General features: G+C 44.4%; 1 protein-coding gene across 9 annotated transcripts in view; it reads right to left on the bottom strand.

Moving 5' to 3' along the window:
- The window catches only part of PKHD1 (PKHD1 ciliary IPT domain containing fibrocystin/polyductin), a 368588-nt gene that overhangs the window by 317633 nt on the left and 29718 nt on the right, over positions 1-21237 (bottom strand). For all 9 annotated transcript variants that reach the window (XM_064476570.1, XM_031434550.2, XM_064476573.1 and 6 more), the window contains exons 22-29: positions 17515-17653; positions 15305-15432; positions 12722-12906; positions 11692-11814; positions 10445-10550; positions 9223-9495; positions 4996-5126; positions 2588-2723 (exon numbers count right to left, since the gene is read on the bottom strand). In XM_064476570.1, coding sequence (XP_064332640.1) covers positions 2588-2723; positions 4996-5126; positions 9223-9495; positions 10445-10550; positions 11692-11814; positions 12722-12906; positions 15305-15432; positions 17515-17653 — 1221 coding nt within the window. The remainder of the gene's footprint in view (positions 1-2587; positions 2724-4995; positions 5127-9222; positions 9496-10444; positions 10551-11691; positions 11815-12721; positions 12907-15304; positions 15433-17514; positions 17654-21237) is intronic.

The following is a 21237-nucleotide window of genomic DNA, read 5'->3' on the forward strand; positions in this document are numbered from 1 at the left end:
GTTGCTTGAAAAAGAAAACTTGAAGAGGGATTCTGGCACGTTAGGAGGACTGTGAAGCTACATTCAATCCCTCGCTCTGCTGTTTAACTACCAGTGTGACTTTGGGCAACTCATCCTGGGCTCTCAAAGCCTTGGATTTTTCATCAGTAAGGTGTTAAGTAGCAAAACCCGCTCCATGGGGTTTGTGGTAAGGATTAAGTTAGATGTCCTAGGACAGCCTCGCGGGTAGTACAGCGCTCAAAAGGCCTCAGTTAGCTTCATTTTCTTCCTTGTTCCACAGCCTCCTTACTCCTTGTCTTCCCAGCCTCACTTCTACTGTGAAGTCTGAAATCTCACTGTTGTGTGTCGGGAGGTTTCGGGGTTGACCAAGGAAAAGATGTGACCACAAGGTGGCAGCAGCACAGAATGAGCTGTGCATGGTGGTGCTTCGACAGGCTCCACAGAGCGGGGAATCTCCCCGCAGGAGACCTTCCAGAGGCTACAATAGGAGACCACAACCCAGAAGAGGAAGGCAAAGGAGCTCTTGGGGAAGAGGGAGATCAGAGAGGGAGCTTATAGGTTCCTCCCATAGGTGTCACTCAGCAGCCCGGTGGGTAGTTTCTGGGTGGGGGAGCTCTGTAGTGCAGCAGTGGCTTTGCGAGTCCTTTATGGACCCCAGGTCAGTCTTATCTATGGCTAGATGTTAAATGCAGTTTTGCAGGGTGTGTAAGGCAGATACAGGTTCTAAAACGTTAAAAAAAAAAAACCTGCTTATATGGGAAACAATTGGGTGTGTAAGAATTTGAATTTGGCACTGACGGACTTTCGAGCTCATGAACCTCAGCCTGCTGCAAAAAAGGAAACAACATACAGGCAATATCCAGAGACCATCTTTGGCCCATTCATACAACATTCAGTGTCTGCCAGAATGATGGCGCTGACTTCAACAAAGCATTTATTGCATGCTTCCTCCATGGTAGTTCCTGGGCTTGGTACTCTTCCCTACTTCATCTCCAGTTTTCCCAATAACCTTGAAAGAATTATTCCCGCCTAATAATTAAAGAAACTAAAGATAAAGGAAGTTAAGTATCTTGTCCAAGGAGTGGTTGAGTTGGGATTCACTCAGATCCAGCGCTGATGACAAAAACCATACTAATTATGGTCCTTTCCATCAGATTCTTCCACCTCTTTCCCCTGCCCCTCCTCCCCTTTCTTTGATTTCATCTTGGCTTTACTGTCATCACCAACATCATCATTTCCTGAATAGAGATATGTAACTCTCCAACTTTCAGAATAGCTTTTCCCAACAGGGTATCTACTCATTGTGGATTTTATAACATGTTCTTTATTCTGCCTGTAGAAAGATCTCAATGCAAGTGTAAATTCTGCAAATAATGTGCCGTGTTGTATATATCAATAACATGTGCTCCTTGGGCTCTTGGTCAATTGTCAAGCTAATCCTAGATGCCTCTGAGGCACTGATGCAATGTATTTATTCTTTTCATTATAGGTGGGAAATTTTATTAAAAGCCAAAATCACTGAAATCTGAATAGAACACGGCGTTCCCTCCTCCCTTTCCTACTTCGTTGGGAAGAATCTATACCACTAAGGAATTTTATACACTTTGGTCGCCTCAGGCAGCAAATTCTTCTTCTGTACTATCTGAGCTGAACAATATTGAGAGGCTGAAGGACACCTCCCTTTATTTATGCACTCCTGAGCAAAGGGAAATGAAAATAGTGCCGAAAACACTAAGTCCAGTCTTCTTCTTTGGGAACTGTAATGGTCTTGCAACAATAAACCCTTAGACATGACTGCCATCAACTCTGTCATCTGGCATCCGATTAAGCAGAACGGAGTGCTACCTGCTACTTTTCCAAATCGATATGGTATGACATGATAATAAATTGTCACAATTCCATTCTATTGCATCAGCTGAATCATCAAAGCAAGATTAAATCGTGTCATATAGTTGGATGCTAAAGAATTCACCATATATATATATGTATGTATGTATATGTCTCAAGGAACAGGAATTCTTAGTTAATCAGAACATCCTATTCTCCAATCACATCAAATAACTGCTACAAAAGGACCTGCTGGCCAAATCCTACTTCACAATAAACTCTAAGTGGCTAGGCATTTGGAATCTGCAGCTCAACTGCTTGAGTTCAAATCCCTGCTCAGTAACTTACTGCAGGTAACATCTTAGACAAGTTACTTGCTCTCTGTTCCTTAGTTTCCTAATCTGTAAACTGAGACTAATAATTCTATAAATTGAGGACAAGGATTAATGTCTATTATATGTCCGGGCTGTTATTATTGTCACAGAGTAGGTACAAAATAAATATTTATTGCATGGTTCCCTTTGAATTCCCATGTCATTTTCATGATGGAAATGGTCCCAGTCTTTCAGAGGGAAAAATAGATATAAGGAGATTTATTCAATGAAGGCTAAGATGAGGAAATTAGTATCCAAGTTTTCAGAAAAATAACTTCCATCCAAAATATAACACTGTCTTTGGTAAAATTAAGAGGCCAGTGTTTGCCCTTTTTATAGCATCAATGGTCTGAAATGAAAAGATCCTGCAGCACCATGTATTTTACCTGCTACGTTGCTTCTGTTTCTGCTGAGAGACGTGATTACTGGATTTAAAGAGGAGACGTACGTAAATGCCGTGGGAAGAACCACAGAGTGGTCCCCTCTGATCACAGTCACACTCACAATAGGTCCATCCTTCCCCTGAAAAATTAATTTTTAAAATCACAGCCCTGTAAGTAAGGCTTACTTGAGCAAAGTCCATACAGAATCAGTTTAAAAGGTTAATTTCAAGAAAATTGTTTTTAAAAAATGCATTTGCTTGTTTCAAGTCTTTCTCTCCCCTTCTCCCTCCCTCTCTCTCACACAGACACACATACATACACCGAGTGACAAGTGCTTAGACTAGGCAAGTGTAGCATCCAACAGGTTAAAGAGTAAATAAGAATGATTTGCAATTAACGCACCAATTGGTTCTGTAAAAAAAACAAATGGCAATTTGAAATAAACATCTATATCTAGCTAAACTATCCATCACGGGTGAGAATACTTTCAGACATTTAAGTATTCAGAACACCTTCCCCCCACATTTTCTTTCTTGGGATATTTCTTAAGGCTGTGATCTCATGAAATAAACAGTAACCCAAACAAAAGAGAAAGAAACACCAAGAAACAGTGAGTCTACTCAGGAGAGCAACCAAGGGAAGTTCCAGGCTGAAACCCATACAGTGAACCTAGAAAACACCAGGTTAGATGGAAACAGAACAGAGAGCTTCCAGAAAAAAAGAGCAACTGATATAATGAAATTTTTTTAAAGACAGAGGATTTTTTTATTATAAGCAAGACATGTTAATAAAAAATAAAAAACTCTAAGAACAAAACAAACTATAAAAAATATATTCTGCCAGCATCATTCAAATAGTTTAATAATGTCAATATAGTTTATTGGCTTAGCCAAAAATTGGTCCTGTAACTATATTCAAAGGAATTGAAAGTGGTCGTTTCAGAAAGGAAGACTTGAACAACAGGACAGTGGGACAGAGAAGAGCGTGGTTGTCTTACTATTACCTTTTGAATTTGGCATGTTCAAAATGCAAACTTTGTTCAAAATTAAATGTTAGCTTTCTTAATGTTTATTCTTCCTAGTAAAAGAAATCCAACAACTACAAATTTTACCCATTAAAATGGTAAATATATACTAAAATGCTAAAACTCGATGTTGACCAAGGCACCAGAAGTCAGACATTCGCACGGTGATGATGAGAACATTAGTTTCAAAGGAATTTCAGATAACTGGATACCACATGCCAAACACTTCAGCATTTAGATTAATTTATCCTGAGAAAAATAAATACACCCCAAAATACAGTTACTGGGATAATCAAAGCTCTACTGTTGTACCTAGGAAATTTTGGAAACTATAAATTATCTAAATGTCCAATAACAGGAAATAAACAAATGACAACACAACCATATCTCAGGATTGCATGTAGTTGATACACAAAAGCTAATATTTCATAATATTTGAATAACCAGATGAGATAAAAAATGGAACCAGACACAGGGAACTATATTTGATATCTTGCAGTAGCTTATGATAAAAAATATGAAAACAAACACATGTATATTCATGTATGACTGAAACATTGTGCTGTACACTGGAAATTGACACAACATTGTAAACTGACTGTACTTCAATTAAAAAAATTTTTTTTAATGGAACCAGAGATCAAAGGTGATTCCAAACCTATTCTTCCTCCAGAGATCTTTATCGTTCAGTAGACAGCCTTCTTTCGGGCTCCAGATGTGTTACAAATGTTGTTGACGCTGACGTGAACTCTGAATAGAAATCCAACCTCAGCTGTGAGAGTGATGTTCTCCCACAGCAGCGGGGAAGGGCCTGGACCCAAATCTCTTACACTGTCTGAGCACTAACTGAAGAGGAAGAGGAAAGCCCAGGGACTTGTTTCTGAGAAAAAAAGGGAAGCAGCAGGGACTAACTAGGAAGCTGTTCCATAGGAATCAGACATGAGGAAGATTCTAAGCTCCCCAGTCACATCCATGCCAGAAAACAGAATTGCTAATGAAAACTTAGTTATTTGTTTGCTTGAGAAAGAAATGAGATTATAAGAGATATGTTTGCAAACCTACACTCAGAAGGAGCACTAGATAAATCTATTCTGTGGCACTAATACTATGAAAGTTCTTAAAATGAAAAATAAGAGTATAGAGTGGAACTGACTGGTTCATCTCCTTTTAAAAGAAATTGACAGATGCTAATTATAAGCCCCATTGGTGGAGCCAGCTCCTCACTTCATAGCGGAAGTGCTTCCACATAAGTAAAGTAAGCACATTCTCCTGATGAACAGGTCATGTCCATTAACTGAGTTCTAAGAAATGATTCACTGAGAACTTTACACAACACGTTAATAACAGTCACCCACCCAGACAGGAGATGCCAAAAGGTTCCACTCACCCTGGGTGGAACTTTGCATTGAATTCTTCGTGAATGGCTTGTGGTGACGTTGACGGCACACGGCTGAGATCCGAAGAACACCAGGCTCACATCTTCCAAACCGGAGCCTCGGATGGTGGCCCAGAGCCCTCCTATACAAAAGTAGCGTTTTCAGGTGGGACCCACAGCCATACGGGCAGACAAAAATTCATTACCCGCAAGAGAGAGAAAATGAAATCAACATATGAGGCTCCTTAGTCAAAACACAAAGCATGCTTAAACTGCAGGAAAAGACTCCAAGTTAAATACATAAGGTACTAAATAAGGTGGGAGAAACAGCGACTAGAAGGCAGAGAAGGAGTAACGCATCCTGGAGATACTGAAGAATAAAACAGACACACCAGTGCAGTGAGACAGAGTAAAATAGAGGACCTCCGAAAACTCTCTCTGCCCGTGATTCTTAACTACTGTCAGTGACAGCCAATTCTACACGACTTACTCTTTTCCCAAGAAGCCGAGTGTAAGAGAGCAGCTATAAGATGGGAGAAGGAGCAGTGGGCCCAGAGTCAGGGCGGAGTTTGCTCTGCCACTGAGAGCAGATCATCTGCAGTACTGTCCCTGAGGTCACTGGTCCTCACTTCCCTCATCCTTAAATGACAGCCTTAGCCCTCCCAGCTTTGTGAGTTGATACACACATACTTTGTTCCAGTCCCTGTGATGATACAGAAATGACGGACGTCGTCACCAAATGCCATCGGGATCTCCATTCAGCCACTAAAGTTCAACCACAGAAACTCCCCTGCCCACCGCAGACATCAGTGAGATGAGGTGTGGCCCCATCACACTGGTGTCACAGCACACGGTCCCATCTGGAGGAGGTGCCCATGATCCCGCTGATGGACAGGAAGCCCCCTTGTTGTGGGTGAGGGCCAAGATTCTCTCTGCATCTCCCCAGAAGGGGATATCAGAAGAGCCCTGAGGTCACCAAACAGAGACACACATCCCTTGAGAGGGGGGAGGGGGCGCAAAAGCAAAGTTACCCACCCCAGACGTGTCACGTTGAGAAAGGGGGACTTACACAACCTGATGAAAACCTTTCAGGGGCAGGTGACTGAATGGACTATTACTTTGAAGTGGAATATATAAACATGCCCTGAGGATTCAGGGCAACGGCCTTCTAAGTTAAAGAGTAATATTGGAGAAGATACAACAGCACAACGGCAACATAAAAGATACACTATCCGGAAGCATCTTGACAAGAAAAATTCAAGAATATGAAGAAACTTGGAGAAACTTTTGAAATGCTGCTGAGGAACCTAATAGCCGGGTTAAAACTTAAAGAAAAAAACCAGACATTACAGCAATGATGTAGTAATCATTATGACAAAGGGAAGGGAATCCAATTCAGTCTAAAACTTTTGATGTACTCTTAGGGGACAGATTTTAATGAATATTTTACCCACAATAACTATTCTGTTATAATAAAAACATATATATATAAACTTTAACTAAAAAAAAACCTTAAATAAGAAAACTGAAGTAAATGTCCAGAAAGAGTATCACAAGGTGGCATAACTTTCTAAGTGAAGCTAAAGCATCAACACACTCATGATAAAAACATGAAAAGGATGGTTAATTTAAATTAGATAAGCTGATTTTAAAATTCAGTGGAAAATAATTAACAACCATAGCCAGAAAGCAAAATTTCAAAAATAAGAGTAAAGTGGGATGTTCTGCCAGGCATTAAGATATCTTAGAAAACAGCAATAATTGGGGAGACCAAGATGGTGCGGGAGGAGGACGCGGAGCGGACGTCCCCCACCTCCAAACACACCAGACACACATCTACGTGCGGAGCAACGCTTGCTGAGAGCAGCCTGGAGGCTGGCAGAAAAGCTGTTCTGGGGTGGGGTCGGGTAGGAAAGGAGGCGAAGCAATGTGGGGGGACCCATGCCCCTAGCAGGGGATGCAGAAGAAAAGGGGCAGGCTCGGGGACCCCTCCCTGGGGAGCGAGGGGTTCAAGTCACATAATGGGCACCACAGTCTCAGAGTTCAACCCCGGGAAAATGAGTCCCCTTAGCTGGTCTGAAAACCAGTAGGACTTACGAGAGGGCTGTAAGAAACCTAGACTCCATCCGTGCAGAGTGGAAAGAAAAGAAAATGCAAGGGATCGTGCAAACGTGCAGACTGACTGGGAGGTGAGGGGTGGGGTCTGAGGTGCTGCATCTCCAGCAAGCCCCCAGACGATGCAGGTACCACTGGTCCAGGACCACACTGTGAGAACCATGGTCTTCAGCCCCTGGCCCAGCGTCTTCCGCAGGGAGCTCAGTCAGTGCTGAGGGATGGATGGATGGATGGATGGATTGGCTGACACTAGCTGATACTAGGTAGTTGGCAGGGTGGAGGAAGGGTTCAGAGGGAAAGTTTAAATCCAGTAATAAGGAAAATAGCAGTTAAAGCCTCTCTCTCTCTCCCTTTCTGTCTCACCAAAAGTTAATTTGGACCCACTCAACATGATCCCTTCTCTGAGTGTTTCATCTTTCACTGAAATACAGAGGGGTGACACACCATCCTCCCGGACAAACACTCTCACCATGTGTTATTGGTACAGCACACCCTGTCAGGGTGACCAACTCCTCCAGGCCTGCCTGGGACTTTCCGAGTTTCAGCACTAAGAGTTCCACATCCCAGTTTTAAAACTGGAAGTCTTACATCTTGGGAAACCCCTCAGTCCCAGGAAAACCAGAACAGGTGGCCAGTCTGCCTGTGCGAGTCACTGTGTATACAGGACGTGGATGACTGAGTCTCCCGTCTGCCCTGGAGGTGCCCACGGTCCGGGGCATCGGGGGTGGGAAGGACGGTGTAGCCTGAATGGCAAAGGTAACTTTATAGGAAGACCAAAGCCACTTATAAATCTAGTGGGAAGACTACTGTATGCCCTAAACTCTAACCAACAATTATTGGGTTAATATAGAATGTGAGCTTTCACTCTGAGCACCTCGCACCGCCTGGCTCCTTCCTTGAGTTACCGAGGAAGGAGGCAAGCTGGCTGTTTCATGTGCAGAGAGGAGGCAGAATGGGCCTCCTGGTTTACTCTTTTAGTCCAAGTCAAGTCAGAAACGAAATGATCCTTTGAACAATGAACTTGGAGCCAGGAAACACTACTTTAAGAAGTGCTTCCTGCCACGGACCTTCGGGCAACAGGATACACAATGACAAAAACCCAAGGCATGAGGGAAAGAGCTTTCACGCTCTAAAAATCACACACTCACATATACAGCAGGGTGTTCCCGAGATTCCTGCAGCCTGGCCAGGTGGTTTTAGGCTGGCCGTGTCCCTCGGAAAGCATGGAGAGATCTGTGGTTGCCGCTGCACTGAGACCCCACACCCCGTGGGGCAGGTGTTGGCAAGCCCACTGTCCTCTCTGTCACCCATTACTCAAATGCTAGCTGGTTTGGCCTGCTAGCCGAGTAGCCAAGTGTACGTCATTTTACAAAATTTCTCAGACACCCACTGCATTCCTAGTGGGCCAGGCCTGCACCTCACATTTGCAAATGTTTTTAATTTTCAAGGGGCTTTCCCACCTGTTGGCTCAGTTCAATCTCACTCAACACGGGGAGGCCTACAAGCCCGGCAGTGCTCGACCCCGTGGATGGTAAGACATCACGGCACTGGGACAAGAGGCAGGAGCCCTGGCACCCCGCGATCCTGCGTGGCATCCTGGCTCCACCCCTCTCCGCTAGGAAGCCTTGGGCAAGTCACTCACTCTTCCCTTAGGACCACTATTATCTCATTGGAAAAAAGTAGACAATAATTCCGTCTTTCGGGCAGCTGTAAGCACTGAGGTACTCAATAAATGATATTGTGCCCATCTGCATCACTACGAGGAAAGTAAGTCCCATAGAAGTAGCTGAAATCTACAAGGTCACACCTCTGACTCTGGCAGACTGAAAACCCAGACACACGTCCTAACTTCTCATCTAGGACTGTTTCCACTAGATCAGATTGTCCTAATGACTCAGGGATCCACCCAATTACGCCTGACGCCATCAGCCAAACTATGATCCCTTTTGTGGCAAGTGAGTTCATTTAACAGCTCAAATGTCTGTTGCTCATTGGAGGAAACGCTGATGGTAGAAAACAGAATGCTGGGCATCATGATTTATTACACGGCAGGACTAGATTCCTGTGTATCAGCGAGAAGGCACGCTTCGGAGGGGTAGACACAAGGCAAGTGCCCCTGATTACCAGTGTCTGCAGCTCTGGAAGGCTCCACAGCGTCCAGCCTGGGCTCCACGTTTAGGAAGAGGCCTCCTCCGCTGGCACTGACGGCAAGACCAGAAGGTCTCACCAACACTGAGATGCGATGCACCCCCAAGGGCAGCAGGCCTGTCCGACACACCACATTCGTTTGGTTTGAGGAAATAACTTTGCAATGCGTTTGGTTCACTGTAACCTGCAAGGCCTGTGAGTCGTCAGAGAAACTGCTTCCGGTAATATAAACCAGCAGGTCAATGTCATCTTAAAAGAGGAGAGAAATTAAGAGAAAGAAATCACCTCTCTGTGACATCACTCCATTGACGAGAGCATCTCTCACCTTCCTCTCCCAAAATTCAACGAGTTGAATGCTGACTCCTATTCTGAAATCTGCATCTATTCTTACAGCACAGAGCCTCATCTTAAATTTTCTCAAACTGTAACAGGAGATCACTAGTCAATAAAAATGGGGGGGAATCAAATAAAAGAAATTTTCAAAACAAGAGACAAAGAAGTTGCAGTATGTATTTATACAGTGAAATAGTACTCAGCCATAAAAAAGAATGAAATAATGCCATTTGCAGCAACATGGACCTAGAGATTTTCATACTAAGTGAAGTCAGACAGAGAAAGACAAATACCATATGATATCACTTACATGTAGAATCTTAAAAAATGAGACAAATGAACTTACTTACAAAACAGAAACAGACTCACAGACATAGAAAACAAATTTATGGTTGCCAGAGGGGGAATGGGTGGGGAGGGATAAATTAGAGGAGTTTGAGATTAACAGATACAAGCTACTACATACAGCATAGATAAACAAGGACCTACTGTATAGCACAGGGAACTATATTCAATAACTTGTAATATAATGAAAAAGAATATACATATATCTGTATAACTGAATCACTTTGCTGTACACCAGAAACTAACACAACACTGTAAATCAACTGTTTCAAAAAATAAAAATAAAAAGCAAGGGACAAAGAGAATAAAACATGTTAAGTCATCAAAAATCCACCATTTCAAATTATGACCATATCGTTTTGATAGCTGAAAAATACTTTTTTTTTTTTTGCTGCATCACTCAATATCCACCGCACGAACTGACCCCACCATCTACTCGCCCCTCACCAGGCACGCAGCCTCCAACAAATCACTCTGAGCTGAAGTTCACACCCATCTCAGTGCCAAGTACAAATCATACCTAGGTCATACCACACAGAGTGGACCCGGGGAGTCGACCCCTCGAGGTACTGGAAGGAACATGAACCTGAACAATGAGCTGGTACGTCATTCACTCGCACAACCACCTGGAAAAAGGCAGAAGAATTCAAAGCAAATGCAGGATTTCATATGCTCCAGAGTATTCATAAAGTACTTGCAAAGTTTACCCAAATTCAACCGTTAGTGATTCACTTAATTCTCTTTTTTCCTTCTATTTTCCAATAATAGACCCGATATTGTAATGCATGACTCAAAACACATTAGGCTTTTTTTAAAGGGTGGTAAGTATATGCTGAAACCTAACATTTTTACAATTAAATATGCTCGCTCTTGAGTAACTTCCCTCTGTGTCGCACAGAAGTCAGTTCAACCTGGATGAGGACTTCTGTAATCACTTTCTATTTTGCACTGAGTACCTGCTCCCTATGAAAAGCCCTTTCTCTGCAGGGACAGGCCAATGAAGTAGGCAGCTTCCTTCCACCCTCACTACATGGTCGTGTAACTGAAAATTAGAGTGTATCTGGACATTTGGTTGGGGGTCTTTTTTTGTCCTAGAATGACAAGGCCCCAAGAATAAATTATATGTCTTTCCATCTCACTGGGACTAGGGTTCATGTAACAGAACTCTGCAAATCTTGGAGATGAGAAAGGCGAAAAAAGATATGACTCTGACCCTTTACACATAAAATAAGGATTAAAAAGCACACACGCCTTATTCATGAGGGTGTCTGCTCATGGAGGGAAGGGATTTGGGGGTGGCACGAAGGCACGGGTGATCGTGAACCTTCCGGTTTCATCAGCAATGTTTTATTTTATTCATTATTTTACTTTATTCAAAGACAAAGAAGATAAAATAAACATATCAAATGCTGGCCATTGTTAATCTTCATCTGGGTACTCAGGTGTTGGTGATATGGTTCTTTACAGTTTCTGCATGTTAAAATTGTCTCAAATTAAAAGCAGATGACTTACAACAGGAGTTTGCACACACGCGAAAGAGCAAAGGACGTTTTAAAGAGAAAAAAGGGTTGACTTAGCTCGTGCACTTCACTTGTATTTCCAGAGTCCTCTGCAGACCCCGTGGCAGTAGACAGAGCACAGCCGTAACCACCCCTGTCTTGTGGATTGGAAAACCGACCCTTGGGATTGGTCCGCATTACAAATCACGAGGGGCTGCCATCAACTTGAAACTAACAGTTGCACGTTGCAGGGCCCATCCGCTCTCACCTGAGTGTGCTCGTTGGCAGTGACCAACATGTCTCCAAATATGGGTCCAAGAAAAACTCCACCGTCATATACCACACGCGTGGTCACAACAGGGTTCACTCCCGTCAGGTTTTCGTCGGATACCTGAGATGGTTACATTTCTGGTGAGTTTCGTCATGGCACAGAAGTTTAACTCTTGATTAAAATAAATGACCAGAGGTGTTTTCACATTATTCTGCTTAAGATAATCAGATAGCTAGAGAATGAAAAATCGAGTGAGTGGGGCTTAAAATCTAGAAACCTAATAGTCCATAATGGCTACTGGAGGCCCCAGTTGACCAGGGAAGTATTTAATGGGAAGTGTTGTTGCCCGAGAAAGGCACAACATACTCATCTTGTAAGCCCTGAGATATTTTGTTTCCGTGTGCTTTCTTATTTTAACAGTGTGCAACCCAAAATAACAAAATCAACTCTAGAAAATCAAGTGCCAGGAGATGGCTCTGATCCTTCCTCCATCTCCACCCAAGGATTTTCTTTGGAAACCAGATGACCCACAATATCACATCACAAGAATAAAATTTCATCTCAGGTTTCACTTTATAAAACCAAATGCTGGATGATCATTAGATTATTTTTCAAAACCCTAAATATGCAAGAGCATCTGGTTTTGTCATTATCCAAAGACAGCAAATCCTTTCCTAAACTTCCTTCTGCTGCGCCATCTGCCTCCACAATAATCGAAGACAATCACATCTGCTTAAATTATCCAATAACAGATGTGGAGCTACTGCATGGTGGACACTGACCAATGACTTCTCTACCTACACTGAGTTAGGAAGGGAGATGCTCAGCTTAAACTGCTTTATCAGGAGCATGAGATTCAACTATGTCTTGAAAACTTTCAGAAAGAAAGGTCCTTGACCTGACCTTGACTATTCTGACAAAATTAACAAATCATGACAGTGTTCATTCATACAATTCTGATTTTTTTTCCCACAGAATTGCTCCAAGGGTATCAAAGTCACAAAGCCAAAAGGGATACCATACCTACCCTGATGAAATTGGGCAAGTCCCCAACCTGGGTGGACCAAGAGAGGGTCCACACGTGTTCGTAGCAAGACTTTAGATCCTCCGTCACAGTGAAGTCACTGACGTTGAGGTACCTGGATGTGAAGTCGTCGGCATTGTTCTGTAAGAGTTTTTGGAGGTGACTGGCTGAAATGTGCACAGGGACACCTGGGGGAGAAGGTTTTGATGTAGAAAATACAGGACACCAATAACACCGCCTCACAGAGTCTCATTATCAAGATGAGACAATACACGTCAGGCTGCTACCACACATCGCAGGAGAACTTCAAGTTCAAAACCCAGCTTCACCAGAACCCTCAGCCCCATTAAACCATTTTTTAAGGCAGCTACAAGCAGATGCTCACTTTTTACACCATGAGCTCTTCCATCAGCATCACATGTCTCAAGCCGAGAACACAGTCGCTCAGGCAAACCTATCTCAACTGTCAACTCAAAACGGAAACCCCAGCTATCCTGGTAGTGCCTTAAAGTCTAATTAAATATTGGGTTTTCTGCAGGAAAATTTAGCCAGCCCTGTGAACAGGGAGAAGTTGGCCACCCTTCACAGGGAGTCGGGGGACACACAGCAGCTGACACCCGTAAAAACTCAGACAACCCAGCTGAGGAATGTTGGCGCTGAACTTCGGCTTCTCGATTAGAATTTCCTTTAAGCCCAACCACGCGTTTCCCCATTCCACGTCCCCAGGGAGAAATAACGACACCCTGGGCTGCAGCCTTGCTGGTGTTTGAACCCTGTTTCATGCTTTACCAAAAGTTTCCATCTCATTAGCTACTCCCAACAGCCCTGAGAGGTGGTTCACCTGGATGTCCTAACGCCTGCTTTCGAGATGAAGAAAATGAAACCTGGGTTGATGTTGAAGCTTGCCAACCAAGTGAGCCAGGCTTAGATTAAAACCCACGTGGCCTTCAGCCTACACGAGAGCTTTCCTCTTGAACCCCACACTTGCCCTGGAGTGTTAGTCAAATACCACGGTATTTCCAATTTGCAGATAAAATTCTCATCTTTAAAAAAAAATTATTGTTCTGCACAAATACATAAGTTGAAGGCCACCATCATTTCAAAAGGCCCGGTGAAGGGCTGGCTCTCTCCCTGCTCCCTGGCTGTGTCATAGGCAGTGATGGGAGGAGGAGCCTCAGAGACAGAACACGATGGCAGGGTAAGTCTCTAGAGAGAGGCCACAGGGCTCTCATTCGTGAGAAGGAAGACAGCACAGCAGTGGGCTTCCCAGGCACAGGGCTCTGATGCACCTACTCACCCATTTCTCAGACTCCAGCAGCCCAGGGGCCATCAACTTTCCCAAAGTTGCCCTATGAGAGTAACACTCCAGTCCTCCACCCTGGAAGATCCTTTGCAAGCCCAGCGTCTTTCCGCTTGGGAGGGCAGAAGACTTCTGGCCCATGCATCACTTTTTCTCCAGCCACTCTAGAGTTCTCCTGAGCCTCTTTTCTGATTCCTCTATGTTTTTATCAAATAAATACCCTATTAGAATCACTTCTGATCCTGTCCTTGGTGAGATGTGTACGTTCTGGATGATTTAGAAGCTGTTTTCCCCTCACGGCAGCTGGCAGCGCTTCTGCATTTGTTATGATCCCTAAATCCTCACTATCATATGGTGTCACTGTGGCGTTGAATTCGGAAGGGCCATGACTACCGTGAATCTGGGCCCAGGAGACTCTAGAGAGAAGAGGACTGATCAGAGAATCAAAGACCCCAGCTCATATCTGGTCCCTGACATTAACTATTTGCATGAGCTCTGGGCAAGCCTGAGTCTAGTGGCTGAATGGTGGCCCTCAAAAAGATATGTCATTGTCCTAATCCCTGGAAACTAGGACTATGACCTTATATGGCAAAAGATGTGGTTAAGGATCTTGAGAAGAGGGGTTCACCCTGGATTATCAAGGTTGGCCCTAAATGCAATCATCCATATCCTTGAAAGAGAGAGGCAAAGGGACTTTGGAAACAGAAGAGGAAGAGACATGGTATGGGTACAGCTCGGTGGTAGAGCACATGCTTAGCATGCACCAGGTCCTGGGTTCAATCCCCAGTCCCTCTATTACAAAGAAGAAGTAGAGGAAGAGACAACGTGACCAGGGAGGCAGGAGTTGAAGTGATGCGGCTGCAGCCAAGGGATGCTGGCAGCCACCAGAAGTAGAAAGAGGCAGGACACAGATCCTCCCCTAGAGCCTCAGGGGGAAGTGTGGCCCTGCCAACAACTGGCTCTTGGACTCTGCCCTCCAGAACTGTAAGAGACTAGATTTCTGTTGTTTTAAGCCATCAAGGCTGTACCATTGGTTATGACAGCCCCAGGAAGCTAATCCACTCAGTTTCCACGTCTATAAAACTAAAAGGTTGGGATCATATTAACAATGATGGGTTATGCTTATTGTCCAGCCCTTTAATTTTAAGATCATTTCAGACACTGGAAAATAAACAAAACAGCTTCAAGACTGTCACCCTGCCTGGCAATCCTGCAGGAGGTTGATGGCCTGGAAATGCCATAAAAAATGTAAACAAGAAACGCTGTACCCCTGACGGCCCCTTTACCAGGAATCACTGTGTCGGAAAGCTGGATGCGGAAGTGTCCCCCTAAAGGTGGACTTGTCCTCTGTAGTCTCCGTGTTGTCGCCTGGACCGACCCGGATCCTCCCTCTGCTCCTTCACTGGGCACAGAGCTGCGGCAGAAACAAGCATTAACCGCGGTGTCCCCCAGCAGCTGCTCCAGACAGAACACGGATCCATCCACAGACCAGGAAGCCTCCCACCTCTCCAGACCATCCGCTCGCGTTCCCAGCACAGCAGAGAAAATGCAGGGTAAACATGAGGATTCTTTAGGGGTGTTCCACCCTCCCCCCACCACCGATCCTGGGAGCACAGGGGCCCAGAGTGGAGAGTGAGGACTGGCCTCTGCTGTCTTGGTCCTGACACAGTGAAGGGAGAACCTGGTATTCTCGAACCTCATTTACATAACCAGATGAAAAGTCAGGGCCCTGATCCACAGACACCTCCCCTCTCAGTGTCCCCAGCAGAAACAGGCCACCTCATCTAGCCGACTCCTTATCCAGCACCTGTGTGCAAATATGCTGCCTGCTTAACCTTGCTTTTTTTTTTTTAAATGTATTGCAGTTTTTTTTTTTTAAGGGGGAGATAATTAAGTTTACTTATTTATTTTTTTGAGGGGGTACTGGGGATTGAACCCAGGACCCTGTGTATGCTAAGCATGTGCTCTACCACTTGAGCTACACCCTCCCCCTACTCTGCCTAATCCTGCTTTTAATACAATAAATGGGTCAGATAAATCATGACCCACCACGAGATGAAATACTCTTCAGCCGTTAAAACCATATTCTACAAGCATGCTTAATGAAATGAGGAAAGATTCAATTTATACCATTAGATGAAAAGGGCATGTTGCAAACACAGTGTGTTATGTGTGGTCCCCAGCTGAGGTTTACAAAGTGAATATATACATGTACACGTGTGTACAAAAACTGCTTGGGGAAAAGGTGGATCCAATGCGTTAGCAGAAGTTATCTCTGAGCAGGCGGGGTGCGAGGGCTTGGTGTCTTTCTCCAAGTGTTTTTCTGTATTTTCCAAATTTTCAGCAATGAACATGAAGGAAGATTATCAATAACATTTTTTAAGTAAGACACACTGAGGGGCGTACGTACAACCAGGCAAAACAGTGCGAGTGGTACTATCTGTGTCGGAGGCTGGACCAGTCTGAAGGCTGTCCTGACTGGCTGAGGCTGGAGGCTTCCCGAAGGAGCTGAGGGACTTGAGGAAAGCTCAGAAAAGGAGGGCATGAGGACCACTCTAAGGGTGGACCTGTTCCGAGTAACCTGAGTCACACTCCAGCCTCTCAGAGTTAGTGACTCTGGCGTTGGGCACACAGGACCGCAGGCTGCACAGCAGGACGGCCCCCTGGCCACCACTGGGGCTCTTTCACTCCTTCTTGCATCTTCCCTTCCCAGGGGACCCTGAAACACTAAGTCAAGGAAGGTGGGACACAGATTCAAGCTTTCTGTGCCTACTGTTCATACACCATGAGAACTCATTTTGGAACATGTTAGAAAGAGGTGGGTGGTGGGGAGAAATTTTAAAGACAAGACATCTCAATTCTTCCCATCCTACTGGGGTTTTAGTGGAAAATTAAAAGAACGAATTAAAGCATGCATGTGTTCCCGGGAGCTTGGAGGAGTCTGACTCTTAGTTACTGCTATGTAAATGGTGGCTACAGAGGTTTGACTGTTGCAGAAGAGGCAATAATCAGTGGGGCTCTAGTGCCATCTGGTGGTGAGATCCTAGAACTTCCTGGCTTTGTTCCCTTGACTAATTTCATTTTGCCTCCAGGGATTCTAGTAAGATTAATACACGGGGAATAGAAAGAGAGGAGCAAAAAGAAAACAGTGGTAATGTGAACCTCAGGAAAGTGTTAAAATGCAACTACTTATAAACAAATTCACTAGGAACTAGTTCTTGAAGTGTCGTCCCCAGGTCAGTTGCAACCGCATCCCCTGGGAACTCATTAGAAATGCATATTACCAGGCCCTGCCCCAAACCTACTGCATCAGAGACAACGTGGTCAGGGTCAGCAGTCTGTGTTTAACAGGACCTCCAGATGAGTCTGATATGGACAGCATCCCTGAGATTAAGAACTGTTGCTTTAAGCAACAAGACAGCCAGCTTTTCCTGATAAAAGAAAAGCTGTGTCTTCAAGGCCAGTTAGCAGTTTTAAGGATGGACAGTTTCCCTACCTTGCAGTGATGAGCGGGAGGTCCGGGCCACACCCCGCCAACCAGGAGGTGATGTTGTAGACAGGAGGGGATCCCACCACAGAGAGCACTTCCACCAGATTCCCGCCAGGGCGAGCTGTTCCAGAGTCAGCTTGAGAAACTGGAGACGGAGGATCCAACGATTATCAAGTAAATCAAGACGGAAGAGCTGCTACGTGGACGGTCCCAGCTGGAGAGGCTGAGTTACTTGCATCTCCGTGATCACTTACAGCAGAGATTCCTACTTATCTGCTGAGGCAGGAGTTTAGTTCCAGAAGGAACATGCAAGGTCACGGTCTAAGGAGACCACGACTAATTCCACAGCAAAGTTCGACGCGCCCCGAGCGGGCCAAGCACCACTGCTGGTGCCACTGGCGGTCCCCCGACCCCGCCACACACAGATCATCTTTTGCAGTGTGGACTGCTACCTTCCTCCTTTCCTTCCCAAAGCCCTGACAACTCCAGGAACACTAGCTGACACTCCTTAGGAACACTGAACACACGGGGCACACACTGGAGCTACCTGAATTTTATCCACAGCGTGGAGTCAACGTGTGGGCAGAGAGAGTGCAACATCATTGTTCAGATTCTGATTTCCACTTTCATTGGGTGATTACCATGTGGCTAATCAATACAACCTCTGTAAGACTCCATTTTCTCATGTGTAAAGGGGACTCATGACAGATCTCAGTCTGCCTGGCAGGGAGAGTTTCATGGGATGGCAGGCTTACAGGACCAGCACAATCTACTTGGATATCCTCTTTCCCTCCTCATAGGCACCGGGTAAAAAGGCAGCTTCTTTTCCAAGTCTGTACAGTCGAGACTGTAAACAGTTTAAAGGCAGAGTCTTGGCAGGTCCAATGTTCAGCACAGAGTAAGTGCTCACTAAATGTTTACTGGCTCAGCTGAGTACGAAGTCTTTAGACGTTTGGCTCTGGTGTCAATGATTTCTGGGTTCTTATCTCCCCCACATCCCAGCTGATTTGGGGCAAGACCCTCAGCCCCTCTTAGCTTTGGTTTCCTCATCTATCAAGTGGGGCTCAGAGGACCATCTCACGGGGTTCTGAGAACTAACTGAGAAGTGTTGTGTAGTTGCCCCTAAATAAAAAGAACCTTCAAAAACAGACATATGGACCAATGGAATAGAACAGAGAGCCCAGAAACGAATCCACAAACTTTTGGTCAACTAATCTTCGACAAAGGAGGCAAGAATATACAATGGAATAAAGACAGCCTCTTCAGCAAATGGTGTTGGGAAAACTGGACAGCAGCATGTAAAGCAATGAAGCTAGAACACTCCCTTACACCGTATACAAAAATCAACTCAAAATGGATCAAAGACTTAAACATAAGACAAGATACAATAAACCTCCTAGAAGAAAATATAGGCAAAACATTATCTCACATACATCTCAAAAATGTTCTCCTAGAACAGTCTACCCAAGCAATAGAAATAAAAACAAGAATAAACAAATGGGACCTAATGAAACTTACAAGCTTCTGCACAGCAAAGGAAACCATAAGTAAAACAAATGACAACCTACAGAATGGGAGAAAATTTTTGCAAATGAAACCGACAAAGGCTTGATCTCCAGATCTATAAGTAGCTCATATGACTTAATAAGAAACAACCAAACAACCCAATCCAAAAATGGGCAAAAGACCTAAACAAGCAATTCTCCAAGGAAGACATACAAATGATCAATAGGCACATGAAAAAATGCTCAATATCACTAATTATCAGAGAAATGCAAATCAAAACTACAATGAGATATCACCTCACACCAGTCAGAATGGCCATCATTCAAAAGTCCACAAATGACAAATGCTGGAGAGGCTGTGGGGAAAAGGGAACCCTCCTACACTGCTGGTGGGAATGCAGTTTGGTGAAGCCACTGTGGAAAACAGTATGGAGACTCCTCAAAAGACTAGGAATAGACTTACCATATGACCCAGGAATCCCGCTCCTGGACATATATCCAGAAGGAACCCTACTTCAAAAAGACACCTGCACCCCAATGTTCATAGCACACTATTTACAATAGCCAAGACATGGAAACAGCCTAAATGTCCATCAACAGATGACTGGATAAAGAAGATGTGGTATATTTATTTATACAATGGAATACTATTCAGCCATAAAAACCGACAACATAACGCCATTTGCAGCAACATGGATGTCCCTGGAGAATGTCATTCTAACTGAAGTAAGCCAGAAAGAGAAAGAAAAATACCATATGAGATTGCTCATATGTGGAATCTTAAAAAAAAAAAAAAAAAGAACATAAATACAAAACAGAAACAGACTCACAGACATGGAATACAAACTTGTGGTTGCCAAGGGGGCAGGGGGTGGGAAGGGAAAGACTTGGAGTTCAAAATGTAGAATAGATAAAGAAGATTATACTGTATAGCACAGGGAAATATATACAAGATCTTATGGTAGCTCACAGAGAAAAACATGTGACAATGAATATATATATATATATATATATGTTCATGTATAACTGAAAAATTGTGCTCTACACTGGAATTTGACACAACATTGTAAAATGACTGTAACTCAATTAAAAAATGTTAAAAAAAAAAAAAAGAACCTTCATAGAGGACATCAAGGGAGAATACAATCAAGCGTTAAGTAGATCAGATAAACGTCAGACAATTAACTACGAATATTGAGCCCAGTTGTGTAGATTTTATGCTGCCCATTAAGTAACACTCCCAGGAAAATTGTTGCTGACAGGATAAGCAGACAAAGTGGGAAACAGATGGTTTCACCCTAGTCACCGTCAGTGTTCCTGGTCTCTGCCCTCTGCCCCTCTGCTTCCCTCCTCACCTCACCCCATGTGGTTCCAGATACTGGAGCCTTTGGTGGCAAAGAGGTGACGGCAGTGAGAAAGGGCTGTGGATCCGAGGCTTCAGGGGTTTGGAGAGAAGAAAGGGAAACGACATTTATTATCCAGTCCTGAGTTTCTTGTCAGTGGGTTCAAGTGTATGAAACTTTGGTCCCCTCAGCCCTCCGGGAATCTGGGCAGCACTTGGGGTCACCAAAGGCCCCAGCCAGTTGTCTTGGGCACCAAGACATTCAGACAGCCCATCATTTGAATACTAGTTTCTAAGTGTGTCAGAACATGAACAGAGTTGGAAAGAAGTAATGACCTTTTGATCCAGAGGCCCCCAAAACACTTAAAACCACTGAAACAGAGAAGAGACGGAATTCTGATGAAGATCAAAGATGACATAATTTCAGGGCTGAGAGTCCTCTTCGCACCCATCCCCAAGCTCCCCTGCCCTCAGCTCTGCAGTTTTGAGGCAAGAGATGAAAAATATGCACATATGGAAATCAAAATGCAAATATCTGTTACAGCCTTTTCTCCTGGGAGCCAGAAAGAGAGAGAAGCTGCGAAAAACAGGAAAGCCAAGCCCCAGAGTCACAAGGGATTTGATGGAGAAGGAAGAGTGAACAAAATTTGGAAGCCTGGAGACCCTGGGAGCATCTGTCTGGACTCCTCACCCCCGGGGTGTGCGTCACCCGTGGCCAGCCTCAGGAGGACCCCTGATCTTTGTCCTTAAGACCCCAGACAAGCAAAGCCAGGTGAGATCACTGGGCCCAAGAGAGGTCAAGGGACTTTGTGAAGAAGGGGGCCGAGCCTGAGCTCTGAGTGATGGGTGGGAGGAAGCCAGGTGGGCAGAAAGAAGGGTGAG

The sequence above is a fragment of the Camelus dromedarius genome, chromosome 19 (assembly GCF_036321535.1).
Source record: "Camelus dromedarius isolate mCamDro1 chromosome 19, mCamDro1.pat, whole genome shotgun sequence".
NCBI lineage: Eukaryota > Metazoa > Chordata > Mammalia > Artiodactyla > Camelidae > Camelus > Camelus dromedarius.